The sequence below is a fragment of the Fringilla coelebs genome, assembly GCF_963513975.1.
Source record: "Fringilla coelebs genome assembly, chromosome: 2".
NCBI lineage: Eukaryota > Metazoa > Chordata > Aves > Passeriformes > Fringillidae > Fringilla > Fringilla coelebs.
Genome location: NC_140029.1, coordinates 101,736,658 through 101,756,207, shown reverse-complemented (window position 1 = coordinate 101,756,207; position 19,550 = coordinate 101,736,658). Strand labels below are relative to the sequence as shown.

The 19,550-nt window shown below is 42.0% G+C and overlaps 1 protein-coding gene across 10 annotated transcripts in view; it reads left to right on the top strand.

Annotated features, from left to right (window-relative positions):
• The first annotated feature begins 12,662 nt into the window (after nt 1-12,662).
• Nucleotides 12,663-19,550, top strand: part of EMSY (EMSY transcriptional repressor, BRCA2 interacting) — a 41,389-nt gene continuing 34,501 nt past the window's right edge. For all 10 annotated transcript variants that reach the window (XM_084201281.1, XM_084201280.1, XM_084201278.1 and 7 more), the window contains exons 1-4: nt 12,663-12,793; nt 13,805-13,913; nt 17,289-17,388; nt 18,032-18,106. In XM_084201281.1, the coding sequence (XP_084057407.1) occupies nt 13,844-13,913; nt 17,289-17,388; nt 18,032-18,106 (245 nt within the window). In that variant the 5' untranslated portion in view covers nt 12,663-12,793; nt 13,805-13,843. The remainder of the gene's footprint in view (nt 12,794-13,804; nt 13,914-17,288; nt 17,389-18,031; nt 18,107-19,550) is intronic.

Here is a 19,550-nt window from a genome sequence, read left to right as displayed (position 1 = left end):
TCATCACACCGTGCATGTGTTAACCGCAGGTGTCTGGCACACTGTGCGTGTGTTAACCACACATGTCCATCACACTGTGCGCATGTCTGTCACAACATGTGTGTGTCACTTACACCGTGCATGTGTCCATCACACCGTGCGTGTGTCCATCACACCGTGCGTGTGTCACTTACACCGTGTGTGTCCATCACACCGTGCGTGTGTCCATCACACTGTGTGTCCATCACACCGTGCGTGTTTCACTTACACCGTGCGTGTGTCACTTACACCGTGTGTGTCCATCACACCGTGCGTGTGTAACTTACACCGTGCGTGTGTCACACCGTGCGTGTGTCCATCACACCGTGCGTGTGTCACTTACACTGTGTGTGTGTCCATCACACTGTGTGTGTGTCACTTACACCGTGCGTGTGTCCATCACACCATGCATGTGTCACTTACACCGTGTGTGTGTCCACATTTCTTTCTTCTCCAGTCCAACTTATTCATGTCAGCCTGGTCTCCCTGGTCTCTCCTGCCACATTATCCCTTTTTCTTCATTCATGTATTTGCAGCACTACATAGTTTTCTCATGTAAGCCCCACTCTCCAAGCATAGTACCTCCCATTCCCCCATTAACTCCACCACTGGTTTCCCTCCTGTCTTTGCTCACAGCTCCTGGTCACTAGCCACAAGTCTCCAGCCAACCTCATTGTTACAGTTCTGATCATTTGTGGCCAAGTTTCCCTTAGTTTCCCTCCCTGTGGAAACTCACAGAGGGGGGAATGGAGCGGGGCAGGGCTGCTTCCCATCTGTATATATGCTACACTGTGTCTGCTTTGAAACCAGGCATAGGGTGGACATCCAGGTCGTAATGGTGTTCTCTTGTCTTATATTCTTTTGTTTGGTTCTAGGAGGATGTTGTTACCCTGCAGCCTGATGGATAATCCCATGCAGAATCACTGAATCAATTAGGTTGGAAAAGACTTCTGCAATCATTGAGTCCAGCCCATGACGGATCATAACCTTGTCAACTAGACCAGAGCACATCCAGGCTTTCCTTAAACATCTCCAGGGATGGTGACTCTACCACCTCCCTTGGCAGACCCTTCCAATGTCTAATCACCCTTTCTGTGAAAAAAATTCCTCCTGATGTACAACCTAAACCTTCCCTGGCACAGCTTAAGACCCTGTCTTCTCATCCTGTCACTGGTTGCCTGAGAGAAGAGGCTAATCCCCACCTGGCTAAACCTCCTTTCAGGTAGTTAAAGAAGTAATGGTAAAAGCCACAAGCTTTTCAAGTAACAACATAATTAAATAGAGGTTGTACTGGTCAGAAGCCATTATTAGGTAAAAATAAAATAAAGCTTAGGAAAAAAACAGGATACAGAAAACTGGATGGTAGGAAGTGGGTAAGGGCTCCCTCACCAAATATGTCCTGTTTAAAAGTAGGTAGAGCACCTGTGAAATTACAAATGCTGATGGCAAGTGATGATTGTTTCAGATGTAATACTGCTGTAGTTTTAAGAATTCAGCTGTGATACATCCTTTATGTATCTTCACATAAAAAGTCCTACTGTCCTGGAGATGTGCTGGGCTCTAGGAATGACAGTCCAAAGACATGAAATGGTCAAAAGTATAAGTTTTCAAAAGAGTGCATAAAGGAAAAATAACAAAAAACCCTACTTATTGAATCCTTTTGAGCTTCAAATATTTTAAGCTTTCTTTGTTTAGTATGAGCAGCATTAAGGCTGTCTTTTACATGAGCAAGTCTTGTCATCAAGTGCACCGATCATAATAACATCTGTTCTTTTGCCATTAATTGTTTGCCTGAATTCTACCTTGGGTATGTAGCTGAAGTAGTTTTGAGTAGTCATTTAAGCTAATGATAAAGATAACTGGACACTGACCACCAACATTCATGGACACTGAACTGTATAAATGAGTTAATCAGATAAGTAATCTTTTTTAAAATAAACTCAGGTTAGATTCAGTCCAGATAAGTGCCATATGATCTGTGATGCAGGTTGCATAAATGTTCATGCTGATACAAGGAAACACAAAAAAAAAGAGAGCAGGATCATTTTCATTTGTAGTAATAGTATAGGAGCATGATTGCATAATGTTAGAGTGAATTTAAAACACTGAAAATCTGTTTCAGCAGGAAAAAAATTACTTCTTACATAACTAATAAGAAAATTGGATGTTCTGCCCAATATTGAAAGACCTTTTCTCCTCCAAATTGCTTCACAAAACAGAAGTACTGACTTGCTAAACTCCTTTTTGGGGCTCTGAGCAAGCCAGGCCAGAATGGCAGTATTAAAATGAAATTAGCCATTGCACATATTTCTGAGCTGCCACTTCTGACCAAAGTCTCCACTGATACTGGTTGCATCACTTGAAGCATTATGCAAGTATGTTTTGGCTGTTACCTTCTAGATATGTGTATATTTGCATAGGAGCTATCCTAAGGACGTGAAATGAAGGCAAGGACTTGTTTATAAAGTGGACTTACTGAGGTTTGCTGGATGGTGGTTTTTATGTGGAGACTTATTCTTAAGTGCTTTCTACATAATGGAAAGGAAATAGACTTAATAACCAAGTAGTAATACTAGAAGCACTTTCTTTAAAAATAAAAATTAGTTTACATTATTACTTACTTGGAAATTTCAAAAATTATCTTTTTTTTGTAGAGAGTGCAGAAATCCCTGAAACTGTTCTTCCTTCACAGTAGCCTCTGAAGTGTACATATATATTTTAAATAATCTTCTTGATTATTCAAGTCTTGTTCACAGTATGTTTCCAAGTGTGTCTGTAGAACATTTAACAGGGATTATATACTGTATTAGTGTTGAACATATAATCTGTATTCTGATAAATTATTCTTAAAGGAATTTTGTGTGTTAGTGTTGCTTTTCTCTGTGTCTTCAAAAATTAGTTGTATCTTAAATACAGGATTTTCTTTCATATAATAGTGGGTATAAAATAACTTTTTCTGTTTGCTTCTGGAAATGGACTGTGTGTCTCTTTCCCAAGGTGAAAGTTTACATGCCTTAATTTTCTGAGTACTGTTAGTGTGACAGTATACTCTTGCAGGTTTCCTACTATGAAAAATTTATTTGCAAGAGAATATTTAAAGTCTGAAATGCTTCCATGAATCTTTTTACTGCTACATTTCTCTTACAAGCCTTACAGCCCTGTTGTTGGGATTACCCAAGTGTAAGACCCAAATGGACATCAGGTTAATCCCACAGAGCTAGTTTTGTAGATTTGTATCCAGAAATATCTATTCACTATAACGCTGTGAACTCCAAGATATCTCTGTCCACAGGGTTCACAGAATCACAGAACCATTAGGTTGGAAAAGATCTTCAAAATCTAGTCCTGCCCAGCCCTAACACCTCAACTAAACCATGGGACCGAGTGCCACATCCAGTCTTTTTGAAACACATCCAGGGATGGTGACTCCACCACCTCCTCAGACAGACCATTCCAGTACTTCATCACTCTTTCTGTGAAAAGCTTTTTCCTTTTACATGGCTTGAGACTGTGTCCTCTCATTCTGTCAGTTGCTGCCTGGAGAAAGAGACCAACCCCCACCTGGCTCCAGCCACCTTTCAGGAAGTTGTAGAGAGTGATAAGGTCACCCCTGAGTCTCCTTTTCTCCAGGCTGAACACCCCCAGCTCCCTCAGTCATTCCCCACTGGGTTTGTGTTCCCAGCCCCTCTCCAGCCTCGGTGCCTCCTCTGGATGTGCTCCAGCGTCTCAAGGTCCTTCCCAAACTGAGGGGCCAGAGCTGGACACAGCACCCAAGGTGTGGCCTCACCTGTGCCAGGTACAGGGGAAGAAGGAGCTCCCTGCTCCTGCTGGCCATGCTGTTCCTGGCACAGGCCAGGAGCCATTGGCCTCCTTGGCCCCCAGGGCTCACTGCTGGCTCATGCTCATGTCAGCCAGCACCCCCAGGTCCCTTTCTGCTGGGCACTGTCCAGCCACTCTGTCCCCAGCCCGTAGTGCTGCAGGGGGTTATTGTGGCCAAAATGCAGGACTCGGCACTTGGACTTATTAAACTCCATCCCATTGGACTCTGCCCATGCTTCCAGTTGTTCCAGGTCTCTCTGCAGAGCCCTCCTACCATCCAGCAGATAAACACACACTCCCAGCTCAGTGTCATCTGCAAATTTACCAGTTAAAGGCTCAATCCCCTCATCCATGTCATCAATGAAAATATTGAACAGAGCTGGCCCCAGCACAGACCCCTGAGGACACCACTGGTGCTGGCCCCAGCTGGATGCAGCACTGCTCACCACCACTCTGGGCCCATCCAGCCAGTTCCTAACCCAGCAGAGAGTGCCCTGTCCAAGCCCCGGGCTGCCAGCTTTTCCAGGATGTGCTGTGGGAGGCAGTGTCAAAGGCCTTGCTGAAATCAGGTACACAACACCCACAGCCTTTCCTGCGTGCACCAGGTGGGTCACTTGGTCATAAAAGGGGACCAGGTTGGTCAAACACAACCTACCCCCCTGAACCCCTGCTGGCTGGGTCTGATACCCTGGCCATCCTGTAAGTGCTGTGTGATGGCACTCAGTACAAACTGTTCCATAACCTTACCAGGCACTGAGGTCAGGCTGACTGGCCTATAATTACCAGGATCCTCCTTTGCACCCTTTCTGTGAATGGGCATCACATTGGCCAGCTTCCATTCATCTGGAACCTCCCCAGTGAGCCAGGACTGTTGGTAAATGATGGAGAGCGGTGATGGTTCACAAGCTCATTTGCCAGCTCCCTCCTCACCCTGGATTTATGAAGATCCAAGCAGCTCAGTTCTCTGACTGCCTCCTTCTGAATAATGGCAGGACCATTCTGTTCCCTGACATCTACCAGCCCAGGATGACAGCTGTCCTGAGGACAAGCCATCTTCCCACTAAAGACTGAGGCAAAGATGTTAAGCACCTCTGCCTTCTCCTCATCTGCAGTTACCAAGTTCCCTCCTGTATCCAGTGGAGAACAGAGGTTGGTTTTACCCTACCTATTGCCATTAATATAGTTGTAAAAACATTTTTTATTATCCTTTACAAAAGTTGCCAAATTAAGTTCAAACTGAGCTTTGGCCTCCCTAATTTTTTTTTTAATATGCCCTGGCAACCCACTCAAATACTTCCTGAGAGATGTGACCCTCCTTCCAAAGATGATACATCCTCTTTTAATTCCTAAGTACCTGCTGTTCTGAAGAACTGGGAGGCAAAGGTAGGGAATAACCAAGTCCTGCAAGTGGTGTGTGTCAGACCTCTGGGGACAAGTGAATTCAGGCTGAGTAAGCAATATTAGTGACCAGTACCCAGCTTAACTCCCACCCTAAGTTACAGTAATGCAGCATCCCAGCTCCTCCCTTGAGGTTAGCTTTTTGCAAATTAAAGTTAACAATCTCTGTGATGATATTAAAAGGTTGTCAGACCAAATTTCCATCGCATTTTCCCTATTTCACTGGGATATTTTTTTCTTTTTATGGTTCTTATTCAAAGAATGGTGTTTTTTATGGGTGTTCTATCAGATCTTCAATATGAGGAAACCCAGACAGCCATTGTCTTTGCAGCACTGGACTTTGATGTGAAGATCTGCCCAAAAAACATGGTTTAGTGCACAGGCTGTCTGTATTCTTACCTGTTCTACTTCTTACTCTTTTTACTCAGCTGTGTATTCTGGCCAACAGCTCCTTCTCTGCTGCAGAGGGAAGCAGCCATCTAAATTCCAAGCAGCTGCTCTAAGTCTGGGCTTCCACCACAGCTTCTACAGCTTCTGAAGTTCCAGCCAGCACAAGATCACAGACTCCCCACCCTGTGCTACGCTGAAGGTATTTGGTTACACCACCATGAAGGAGTTTCCCTATGTGCTTGCCCCTGCACAGGGTTGTCTTTATTTGTCTGTACAAGCCTTGCTCATCCCCAATGGTATTATCAACCTCTTAAAGTGCATGGACTTTGCCCAAAATTTCACTGAAAACTGCACAGTGATAATAATGCTAGTTTCTGGTTTGCAAATGCAGCACCAGCTTGCTTTTCTGTTGCTGTTGTCACCCTACAACAATACTGTAAGTTTAAACTTTCATTTGCAAGGTGTTCCAGGATCAATATAATTTCTAGTACTTGTATTAGGATTATGTAATCTTTAATATTCACTTTTTTCCTTAGTATTTGTAGCATATTCAGCTTGTAAAAATAATTGGTCAAAATCATGAGAAAGTAATTTGTTGATGAGTTGATTTGAACTTTAAAGCAATAGATGGTCTGTTGATGGGTTAAAAGTGCAGCTTGAAAAAGAAAATGCAAAGCTTCCCTAAAATACAGTACAAATTGGCTCCCAGTGTGACTGAATTCTGCTAATTGCTGATCTGGGATATATGTTCTTTGGATGGCAGAAGCTTGTTAGAGATACCCAGCACTTGTATAACACATATGTGGCAGTAGATAAGGACTCGAGTGGCTCAGTGGAGCAATAACTTCAATACTTTGCTCCATTCCTTAGTTTCCTATTCTGAGCAAGCAAGTTTATCTGTTCTTTGCCAATACAGCAAGCCACAAAGAGGATGGAGGTTTTCATCTGCCTCCCAAGATTGCAGAGGGTCCCGGGTTTAATTCCTGCTTTGATATGTTATAAAATGTCACAAGTGATTGTTTTCATTAGCTGAGGTTAAGTTGTTGAGTTTTTGCCTCAGTGTAGCAAAGTGTTTAAATACATGCTTAACTCGATACACAGTGGCATTTTGATGCATTTTTAATACTTGCTGAATTAAGATACTTTCAGCTCAGAAGCTGTTAGGATTTGTAAAATAAAAAGCATTTGATGAATAGAACATGTTTTACTTACAATGGGGAGGGGGGGAATAGCTATTGATTGGGAACACAAAGCTATCTTTACTAAAAGTAGTTGAAATATCTTTGTGAATTTAAATACAAATAGTCCCGGCTGACAATCTGACAAGGCTGTGTGTAAAAAGCTCCTCTGCAAGTTACCAGCACCTAGACATTGTTGAGGCTTCTGCTTTTCTCTTAGCCAGGAGGAAAAATGTGATGGGAAAGTGTTTGAGGAGGAAGAGAGATTAGCAATGGTCTGAGGGAAGAAGAATGACATTAAGATAGAGATGCTCATGTCCGGAAAATGTATTGAGTCACTAAATAACCTATTAGGATAAGTGGAAACTCCATTGATTAAGCCACTGGGAAACAAACAAAGGCCAAGAAATAATTTAACTTATATTAGAATCTAGTCTATTTTTCTCTTATGCAAGACATGGAAGATACTTTAAACTATCCTTAATTTCTATAAAATTTGAAAAAATCTACCATGTTACATTCATCTTAATATCAAAAGCATAGTGGATTTTTTCTATTTCTTTCTTAATTGCTGGCAGACTGAAACAAATACCTTTTTTCCCCTTGATTTTCCAATTATACTTTTAAAATTGCTAGCATAAGTCTCTTGGAAGCTGGAAATTCACTGTTTTCCTCGTAAAAGCAGCAGCTGTCGTAGCTGTGCCTGGTTCCCAAGCTGAAGCACCTCTCTTCTACCCATGAAAAGCTGTTCTGAAGAAAAGGGATTGTTGCAGAGCCTGTATCAATCAGGTTGTAGCGATGTGAGGGGAGATGCAGTTAATAACCCAGCGAGAACTACAGCGAGGCTGCTCCACTCATTTCCCATGAGCTCCTCAAGAGCTGAGAAACACAGCTTTGTCCTGGTGACCTGAGCTGCATACAAATCACCTCCTGGGAAAATCAGAGCTCTTCCTTGGGCCATGTCACAGCTGAGGCTTCTAAGCTTACTTCCTTCTCTCTTCCATTGTCTTTGAGGACAAAAATTAATGTGGAGAGACAGAATATTCTGTTAGCACCCAAAAAGTGTGATTAATTAGACCAGTGTGTGTTATTTATGAGATTCATATTACTTAAGCCAATGGAGAATCTGAAATTGTTGGGTTGTACAGAACATAACAAAAACTAGTAGGGATTGATGGTCATTTCTTTGCCTTTCTGAAAGGAGGAACAGATTTTGTTTGAATGTATATAACTGAGCAAATTCTTAAAAAGAATACTCAGCAGCATGCTTTTATAAAATTAATCATGGAATCCTAGAGTGGTTTTGGTTGGAAGGGACCTAAAAGATGTCTTGGTTACAGCCCCCTGTCATGGGCAGGGACACCTTCCACTAGACCAGGTTGGTACAAGCCCTGTCCAACTTGGCCTTGAACACTTCTAGGGATGGGACAACCACAGCTTCTCTGGGCAACCTGTGCCAGAGCCTCACCAGCCTACGCATAATGTCTAACTGTTATATAGCATTGTCTGCTGTTAAAGTGTATTCTTGAAGTAGGAAATGAAGGCACAAGAGAGATCAGAACAGCTTGAAGGTCATCAGGTCACCATCAGATTTGATCATTTGAGTTCTTAGCTCCCCTTGACTGACAAATTAATTTCACCTTGTGGCTTTTTTACACTGTTCAGCTTTGCTTCCTTAGGAAAGATGACAAAATGCTGCTGCCAACAATTCTGTTTCTTGCTTTACTTTCTGGACACTCAGAAAGTGCTCTGTAATTCTGGGCCTCCTTAAATGATGACTCAGGAAGCAAGGATGTAGGTAATGAGAAATGAAAAAATTATTTGTATCTGTGAGGCATCAAAAGCTAGAAAAAATGCTGGCATTTTCACACTGCATTTTCTTCCTTTACCTACAATGACCTCATTTATCTTATATGAGTTTACTGACCAAATGTGGGACATTTAGCCATGTTTCTGTATTAATGAAGTAAGCCTAAACCATACTGTATTTTTTTCTTATTATTTTTTTAGTCTATAACTGGAACACTTGATATTTTTGTCATCAGACATAACGAAATGCTGTCAAGTTTCAGTCTCGGATTAGGCTAGGAGATCTGAGCTGCCTGCATGCAGTCAATCTGAATTCAGACAACCCTGGCTCAGTTTTACAGAAAGATCTGTGCTGTTCTTGGACTGGTTATGTGATGTGGGATTTGACTAGAGAAGATGCTCCTGACCAGACCTTGCTGACTTTGGGGATAGTTCTGGTGTGTCTGCTTGGACAATCCTGGTTATTGATCCAAGCTGATTAACCACTGCAGAGCTCTGGCCTTTTTATGCTTTTCAGGACTCATTATTTATGTGCTTTGGGCATTTTTTTTACTTTGTCTACGCTATCTCAGCCCTCTCATTTTTCTGGGTAATGGAGAATTGATTGTAGGCTAGTCTGAAGTAAATGGTAACATTGTGGCTTTAACTACAAGGAAAATTTGGCTTTCAGACTTTCTGAACCTCTCATACATCAAGTCTGGGTCTTCATCCTTAATAAAAATAAATATTCTTGGAAATCATCTTAGGAAATCTGTAGAAATGCAGCAATCACAGCTTTAGGCATTTCATACATACGTAACTGAGTCATTTTTTGCATCACTTTTCTGCTCTGTGTGCCAAAGGAAATGAAGCAAATACCATTCTCTTCAACACATAAATATGAACAACATATGTGAGCACCAGTGTGTGTCTGTCCACCTTACCCACAATAACTTTTGATTCTCTTGATTCTCTTTCCATGTTGGAAAAAAAATTAAAGATCGAAAACAAATACAAAATAAATCTAATTATGTTTAAGCAAGCCTGAAAAAGGTATTTCTGCTCCTTATGAGCTGCATCATTAGCAGTGATTCCACTCTGAGAGCATTTTCATAAACACACAAATTCAAACATAACATCCAGCTAAAATCTAGATCTTAGTAGATAAGTTTCCTTTAAGAAGGCATGTTTGGATATTTCTGCTCATGGAAAAATTTATTCTACAAATATCAGGGCTGGCTGTTAAAACATCTTGGATGCAATAAAACTCACACTCTGCTAGAGCATCAGAATTACAAATTCTGAATAAACCTCAAAAAGGTTATATTCTAAGTGGTGAAGCTGTCCTTGCCTTTTCCTGTTGACCAGAGTAGTCTGACTAAAAGACACATCTTGAGCCACCTGGTCTAGTAGAAAGTAGGAGTTTGGAACTGGATGAGCTTTAAGGTCCTTTCCAGCCCAAACTATGCCAGGATTCTGTGATTTCCAGATTTGTGGAAATCACAGAATTTGTGATTTCCTTTCCAGTGAAGACTCTGACATGGAAAGGAAAACTCCAATTTTTAGCACAAACCTGCATCTTCCCATTTGTACAAATCTTAGGACATTTAGTGGGCAATATTATGCAAAGATGATCCTGCTTGCCTTCAGCTCATTCTTGTTTAGGAAGGCATTAAAAGGAGAAAAAAAAATTCTAGCTGTCTTGTACTGTTCAGCATAATTGTTTTCAAGTCCTTGAGATTCATACTGCTGTGAAGAATAATAGGAAACAGCAAGTGAGAAAATATTCAGGAGTGATAAAAAGGAAGAAACATTTCTATCTGTGAAAAATGAGTATTTTATGATTGGTTTTCACAAATATTTAAATTAATATTATATGTGTTATAAAGTTATGCTGTATTAATTTTCTTAAATAGTGTGTTAAATACAGCTTTGGGTTATAACATAAAGTTGAAATAGTATGCTATGTAAGATACTTTTTTAAAGAAAGGACTTGCACTGAGATAGCAGCCACAGGACACCTAAATCTTTAAGAGAAAGAGAATTTATTGCTCTCTTATTGAAAGAAATTAACTTCTTCTCGCCTCGCTCAGTCCTGAAGACACCGTCAGGATTCAGAGGAAGAAGCTGACACTGACCAGACAGAATTCTGTGTTTGAATGGAATTTATGCATCATGTATGAGGTGTATGAATATGCAACAGGCTGTTGCTTTTAAGGGTTAATCCTCTGTTAACGTGTGTCCTTTTTTGGGCTTATTTTGCCCAGAAAGAGGTACCCGGACTGTCCATAACTCTTTGTTTTCATTGTCTCATATTGTCCTAATCCAAACTGTCCAAATTTTTAATACTCTAATGATATTGCTATTTTTATAACCATTTTATTACTATTAAACTTTAAAAATTTTAAAAACAAGTGACTGGCGTTTTTCACACTATCTGTAGGGAGATGGAAATGCAGCCCTTGTGGATCTGCTGGAAACAGGTGTTACGGTTCAGCGCACACCATCCATCCTCTCGGCAAAGGTGCAGCTGTTTCTGGCATTCTAAAAGCAAAGGTAGCACACGATTTTCTGGGAGAGAGCAGAACGAGGAGCCTCTTCACCAAACTGCCTGGCCCCAGGGGTCCATGTCCAAGACAGGGAAAAAGTGCCTGCAGCAAAGCCCCTGAGTGAGCCCTGTGAGATAGTGAGCCAGGAGCAAGCCTCACCCTGAAGGGAGCTGGGTGTGATTTTTCAGCTATTTCCTTCCTAGACATTTTATTTTCTATTTCTAATTTGACTCGAGGATTTTCAAACAGATACAACTCACTGCTTTTCATGAAAAACTTCAGGAAAACAAATTATAATCGCTGTGATATCCAAGACAGTGGCCAGGCCCAGGGCTCTGACACTGGCACTCGTGGTGTTGGGGTTGTGAAAAACACCAGTCACTTGTTTTTAAAATTTGAAAAGTTTAATAGTAATAAAATGGTTATAAAAATAGCAATATAATTCGAGTAATAAAAATTTGGACAATTTGGATTAGGACAATATGAGACAATAAAAACAAAGAGTTACAGATGTCCGGGTACCTCTTTCTGGGCAAAAGAAGCCCAAAAAAAGACACACGGTTAACAGAGAATTAACCCTTAAAACCAATAGCCTGTTGCATATTCATACACCTCATACATGATGCATAAATTCCATTCAAACACAGGATTCTGTCTGGTCAGTGTCAACTTCTTCCTCTGAATCCTAACAGCATCTTCAGGGCTGAGCGAGGCGGGAAGAAGTTCGTTTGTTCCAATAATGGAGCAATAAATTCCCTTTCTCTGAAAGATTTAGGTGTCCTGTGGCTGCTATCTCAGTGCGAGGTCCTTCTTTTAAAAAGTATCTTACATAGCATAGTTTCTATTTCAACATTATGTTATAGCCTAAAACTATATTTAACACACTACTTAAGAAAATTAATACAACATAACTTGCTAACATAACACATATAATATTCATTTTAATATTTGCGAAAAGCCAATCATAAAACACGCATTTTTCCCAGGTGCAGGTGGCTGCTGTGCTCGGGGGAACAGAGACACCCGGAGCGGCTGCGAGGGGGCTGTAGGTGCGCAATTTATTCCCTTATTTTTCTGTGGCATCCTTGCGCGCCCCTTGCGCCCGTTTTAAGTTAGAAAACTGCACATAGCCAAATGGCGTCGGGGTGATGTTCTCCCCTGTCATATTTCCTTCCAGGAGTGATGGCCAGCTGTTATTTCCTGGAATTCTGCGGTAGGCGGCTGCTTTCGAACAGCGCTAGCGCGCCCCAGCCCGGGCAGAAAACGCGCAACGTGTTTTGTCCCCTCCGGTTGCCCGTACCCGCCCACCGAGCCACGGCGGGACGGTGGGCGCAGCTTCCCGCGCGTCAACACCGAGAGAACTATCGTTCCCAGCATGCTCCCCATCAATACGCATGCGCAGTGCTCACTCGAGCGTCCATCTTGGCACCTGTTTCTTCCCGCTCCTCACGGCAGAGGGGCGGCAGAGACTACAATTCCTAGCGTACCTTGCGGCGCCCGCGCGTGCGTAGCCCGCTAGTCCGCCATCTTGGCCCGAGTAAACGCCGTCGCCGCCGCCGCCACTAAACAAACCCGAGCCCGGCACTGGCGAGCGGTGGGGGGGAGGGGTGCGGCTGCCGCGGAGCCTTCGATGTACTGGGCACGGCCGGGCAGGTGGGTCCTGCTCCCCGCCCTACTCGGGGCGGTCCGCCTCAGGGAGAGGGGCAGCTCCGTTTCCGGGACGGCGGGGACCCGCCGCCCCCTTATGGGCCCAGGGCAGCGTCCCGGCCCCCGCCCGCCGGCGCTGCCGCTGCGGCCGATGCGGGAAAGCAGCGCCAGCCGCCGCCCGTTCCTTCTCTCTCTTTCCCCGATCCCGGCGGGAACCCAGCGCCGCTGGCTCCGGCCAGTCCCCCGCGCCCAGGGCCCGGGCAGGGCGGGCAGGGATGCCCGGGTGGCGGCTGCCTTCGGGCGTCCTTGTAGGAGACCCTCCCCCCTTCCAACCCACGCTGGAAGCTGCGACGGCTTCAGGGCTTTTGTTCCCGGTGCCCACCCCTCCCCACCCCCACTGTCGTGCCGTTCCTTGCCCGGCCCAAGCCCCGGTTGCCCAACTCGCCTCCGGCTGCTCTTTTTCCTTTATTATCCTCGTCGCGTCGGGGAGATGCGCCCTCTCTCCCCGCCACCCACGGAATCTCGCTGCGTTGGGATCGAGGTGTTCCTGTGTTTGGCTTATTTTTCGGGGGAGGGGGCTGGTGTTGGTATGTGGAGAGCAAATTTGCGCACACGATGTTTTTGCCATCCTGTCATATAATATAGGCTGGCGCAAAACGCGTTCTCCGGGGGGAAGGGGAGCGTACGGTTCACTGGAAGAATTCTTTTAATAGGTACTCTGCATAAAGAGAGGGAGGAGACTTAAACATCATTTCGAAGAGCGTTTCAGCCTGAAAAAAATAGGCTTCAGGAAGGAGATAGGACACTGGAAAAAGGCTTGGGTGATGCATTTGAGCTGGAGAGTATAGGAAGTCCATGCTCTTGTGAAACTGCCGAATTCCTTCATGCCACTACAAAGATTGGGGCGGGGATGGGAGCGAATGTGTCGGTGGAGTTGTGCGCTGGCTGAGGAGTTTACATTAATCGGCTTGGGAAATCAATAAATTATGGGCTTGAGCATTTATATTCCTTTTCCAGCGAGGCTGAGCTCTGTGGGAGCACAGACGCAAGGGAAGGATGCCTGTGGTGTGGCCTACTCTTCTGGACCTCAGTAGGGATGAGTGCAAGAGGATCCTTCGCAAACTGGGTACAGTAAGATACAATTTGTGGGTCTGTATTTTGCCCTTTTAAGATTTGCCTTCGTGCTGCTTGCATGAAATATTTTAATATGTCTACAGGCAACTTGCAAGTAATTTCCTGCATTTTCCATGTGTCATTGGTTTGACAGCCCTGGCTTAAAGTTATGTTTGGCCAACCCTCTCAGCCCTAGCAAAATGAGTAGAGAAGAATTGTTTTGATGTGGTCGAATCTCTCTTGGATGTCCTAGTTGCTGTGTTGCAGGGCTAGGTTTTTCTGTCACTATTAACATGCAGCAAAATTTTCAAAGAGAACCTTTGGGGTTAGGTTTTTTTTCCTGTTTTGTTGTGGTTTTTGGTTGGTTTTTTTCCCCCCCAGTTCTGTATTGGACACCTTTTTGTACCCCCAAAAAACTGGAATCCTGGTTTAACTGTCCCTGTAGGCATGAATCAAGTATTGAAGTTATTATTGTGAAGACATAAAACAGGATTTTAAAAAATGCTGTTTGTGATTTGCAGTTACGCAGGTTGTCAGGGAAGTGGGAAAATGATGTCCTCACTCAACAGCCGTAACCACAGGAATCTTTTTCATTGTTTCAAATGTAGCTCAGTATTTGAGGCCCTGCCCAAGACAGTGGAAGATATTTTTGTGCTCTGTCCTAGTAGATCTAAGTGTATGAGGAGAGAAGCTTCTGTGTTTTGGAAAGCAATAAAAACGTTTGCTCTTTCCTCACTTACCTGCGTTTGGCTACTGTAGGGGAGAGAATCCTTTGTTAGACCTTTGGTCTAATCCGGCATAGTTGGTTTTGAGTTCTTATGGCTGAATTTGTGTAATTAAGTGTTTGGAGTTTTGCCAGTTAAATGATACTAGATGGGAAAAGAAAAAAGCCTTATATTTTTCAGTTTCTTCTGAGGACCATAATCTAGGAGATGATATCAAGAAGAAAGTTGAGGCTCCCTCTAACTTTCTGTGACTCTCAAGTGACAGCTTTTCTTGTTCTCATTTTGTTTGACTGCTGAGAGATGGTGTGCCGTATTTCTTAACTGTGCCAAGGTCCTCATACATGGCGGAGCCATCCACTTTATTTTTTGAGAGTACAGAACTTATTTTCCCTCCCTTTGCCCTTTTTATTTCATTTGTTGGGAATGTGGGATTTGCGTGCTATTGGAACAGTGATGCAGATGTGGCACACAAGGTTGCAACAAGCTGTACTGTCGAGGTGACAGCCCTAAGTCTTAAGCAAGGCTCAAGAAGTACAGAAACTAGGAGAAAGTACAGAGTGCCAAAAGCTTTTGACCAGATATGTGCTACTAAGTTTCATTAATGTAGCTGTGCTGGCTGGAAGCCTGGAAAAAAACTTTCACCCTAGCTTACCGTGGTGTGCTGGCAGAACCTTGCTGGTGCAGCTGAGCCAAACAGAACTGCAGCTACACCTCCTTCAATGACATAACCTACGCTGACAGGAAGGAAAAAAAAAGTCAAAAATAATAATTTTTGTTTTGCCTGCATGAGCTGTGTCCCCACAAGGGGGCCCTGCCAGCAGGGTGAGGCTGAGGCACCGCCTCTGTGAGCTGAGAGGAGGCATGCAGCCGGACTGGGAGTAGAAGGAGCACAGGCAGTGTCAGCAGCAGCTGTGTGACAGTCACATGCAGCAATAGCCATCTACTTTAGAGGGTCCTGCTTTTCCAGCTCACAGCCCAACATCTAATTTGGCTAATGGTACAGCAGTAGTGGGAGTACTCTGTAAGGAGTGAAGCAGGGATGTAGGTGAGGATGAAATGCATCTTGAGGTATGCAGGATCTGGTGTCGATTGTGTTTTATTACTGAACAAGGTGATGATTGTACCACCTAACACTAGCAATAATGATATTTACTTGCCAGACCCATTTTAGCCAGTTCATGTGTTTTGTGTTGCTGCATAAACACAAAGGGGAGGAAGTTACAGCTGTTCTGTAATCCTTACTAGCTTCCAAAAGACCAGAATGTGCATTTTTACAGCTATAGTGTAGAGGCTCTTTATTTGTGATGCAAAAGGAATAACAAGTGTGCCCTTGATAAATAAATATATGGTTGTATCTGAGAATTACTTTAGGTTGTTAACAGAGGAAAATAACTAGTATAATGAATATTGTAACATGATTGTCTAAATAAACGTTGATATTAGTAAGAACCATTGCATTAATTAGTGAATGTTTTATAACTGAAGCTGTAAATGCTTCTGTAGTTCACTCAGCATCCCTGTGCAGACTGCATGGGTAACCAAAATTACTCTGCTTTTTGTTTTATCTGCTTAATTGGGACAGGAGAGCAGAAGTTCTTTTCAGCACAATTCCTTGATTTCATTTGGAAATTAGCTCTTTGGAATCCTAAATGGAAACTTTTCTGAAAAGCATCCGTCTTTTCTTTTGCAGCAAACTGCAGCAGTGTTAGGTTTTGGCCTGCATCTTTTATTCTTGGTTTTGGGTAACTGGGATCTGTTGTGGGCTTGTTTGAGTTGACTGTTGAAATGGAAGTCTCCTATGTAAGGATCAAGATATTTTTATTTTGGATTTTCCTAAACAGTGTGAAGCTCAGAATAGCAAGTCATTCTTTGCCAAATTAGCAGGCTTCATTGTTTGCATTAGATATATCTTCACCCTGTCTAGTAGGACAAAATTCAAAAATATCAGTAGCCTTTTACATTTTCATTTTTTGAAAGTGCTGTTGGTATGACATCTCAGCCACCTGGAATTACACATTTCTGGTAAATCAGCATTGTATTTTTGTGAGTTAGTCTTCATGGTGGTTCTATGTTTAAGAATAGCTGGGTTGTTTAATTTGTGTTGAGCAGGTTTAATTCATTGTGTTGCATTTCTTTCAGATTCAAGCAGTTGTACCATGTCAACTAAATAGGCATAAAAGATTATGATGATCATATTTAACAAACTATAGCTGATGCTCTCCATGCTGCTTAGGGAAAGACATTCCAAGAAAACCAGTTGATCTTTTGATAGTGTATTTCTTTTCCAAGGCAAACTTTTCCATAGAACTCATAATAATGATACATGTGAAGAGAATTCTGAACTACTCTCCAAACAGTTTCTTCAAGCTTTTTGCCTGAATTGTCAGGTCAGAGAGAGCTTCACACATTCATTTGGGTTTGTAAACTAGATAATCCTCTGTGATGAGACAGTTGTTTCATAGAAATGTATTCTGCTGCAGAGTAATTGACTAAGAGAGTTCCAAATCATCAATCTCTTTTGAAATAGCACTAAATAATTGAAAGACATGTTACTCTTAATGATTTTGAAAATTATTAGAATGCTGTCAGTAATATGGAAAACAACATTTTATCCCCTTTGCTGTGATCATTAAATGGAAATTTTATTCACTCTGATTCTTCAGAACTGGAGGCCTATGCAGGTGTCATCAGTGCCTTACGTGCACAGGGAGACCTTACAAAAGAGAAGAAGGATCTTCTTGGAGAACTCTCTAAAGTGCTTAGGTAACCTTGATCTTTTCAAACTAAGAACTATGACCTGTTTTCTTTTAAGGTGTTACATGCTTTTTCTTTCACTGGGATCACAACGTAAATCTGAATTTGGAGAAGTAATTCTCCATGTTGCCAAGGTTTCATTCCTGTTCTCCTTGGAGTTTTTAATAAGGAAAACAACCTCCTTCAGTGGTAGAATGTTACTGGTTTCTTGGTAGTTTTTGGGATACTGAGTGTTAAAAGGGTTACAACTGGGTTGTGAATGTACACTGGCTTGGGGTTTTGTCAAGGTAGAGCTCCAAGGTCTTTGAACCCAAGGTGCCTCAAGAAAGAATGCTGTGTGTCCTGTGTGAACTTTTCTGCCATATCCTTTAAATGTATTGATCTCACTAGGATGTTGGATTCTAGCTGTTTTTCAAGGATACCCTTTGAACAGTAATGGTCTTTTCATTCTTCACTAATATTTTTGGGAAATAATATGATTCATTCTCTCTGTGACAGCGAGGTTTAAGTGACAGTCTCTTAAATGTACAGTCCTGTTCCCTTTCTTCTCTTAAATAAATTATTCATAAGTCTACTTTTAGCTGGACTTTTTAGATGAATAATCATGTCTTCCTCTGGTTAAAATATATTTGTTTTATTGTTTTTTTAATAGTATTTCAACAGAACGCCATCGTGCTGAAGTTCGGAGAGCAGTAAATGATGAACGACTAACAACGATTGCACACAAGTGAGTTCCAAGTAATTTTGCCACCTATTTGCAAAAGTACCTTTTGGGAAATCCATTATGCCTTAACTGAATGGTAGAATTTTGAGGATTGAGGGTAGTTTAAAGAGCCAGTAGTTAAAACACTGTATGGATGAAGGAATTACTGTATTAGATATGCAGGGACCTAAAACAGTTATTTAGTACCCTTGCATTTTGGACCCAAGGCTATCCCATTCACTGTACAAGTACAATGTAAGAAACAGTTTTTTGGCATGGAGACCATTCTGTGAGAGAGACCAGAATAAACAGAGAATGGAGAAAATAGAGATGCTCCTAAGTAGGATGAACATGTTGCTTTTGTTTGTTTCTTTGTTTTGCTTTTAGTTTTATTTTAATCAGTTTTGAAAGGCTGTTTTAAGAAGAGAGCGAAAACTACATAGGAAAGACAAAGAGAGGAAAAGAGGTGGCAGATTAGTGGAAAACAGTGTATCAGCATAGAAAGGAAAAAATGGTCAGAGTAGAAAAAGCTGCAGCAAGCTGGTGACATCAGTGTCCACCACTCTCAGCGATGCAGCTGCTGTGCTGGCATCAGCTGGGCCATTTCCTCCTTGCATTTGCTTTCACAAGCTCCACATGATTTTGAGAGTTGGAGGAGCAGTAGACCAAGTGGTTATGTATTTTTGGTAATTACTTAATAGTCTTACTGTCAAGGACTGTCTTTAAACAGAGCTGCATTGTAAGTGTCTGTATTTTTTTCTTATTCTGTGTTACAGCTGTTGACTTTTTTATGTTTGACTGTTGTCACTTTGGTGTTGTGAAGAGGAAAGAAAGGAAATAATATAAATAGCAGGACGCTTGGAGTTAGCAATTGTTAGCAATCCAAGTCTAGTGAAAATCAGCATACTGAGTTAGTGCTATAGAAAGTCTTCAAGTTTTAATTTTCAAGTTTAAAGATTTAGAAGTATGCTGTTCACCAAACAAAACCCACCAATGTCTTTACACCCCTTTAAATAAATGAACGGGGGAGTAATGAAAAGCATGTAGTTGTCAAATCAGGATTCTTTTCCTGAATCAGGTTTTTCTTTTAAGTAGTACTTTTAGTCTTAGCATTTTGCAAAACATGAATAGTTTGTCCTGAGGTGTTGCACGTCAATGAAATAATATAATCCAGACAAGGTGCAGTTTTGAAGTGCTGATTTTCTTTATTTTTCCTACAGTGATTCCTTATGAGTGATGGTTGGTAATATAGTATTGGACTTACATAATTCTCTTAACTCTTTAGGAAAGCCTGCTTTTGTACCCTTTATTTTTTGTTTTTAAAATGTATCTTTACCTAAGCTTATGTAGCTCTCTTTATGCAATATGCATATGTATGAGGAATGCTGAAGCATATCAAGATTTAATAAAGAGGAGATACTCTGCATTTTACAAACAACTTTGTAGTAGCTCTTGCTGCAACTTGCTT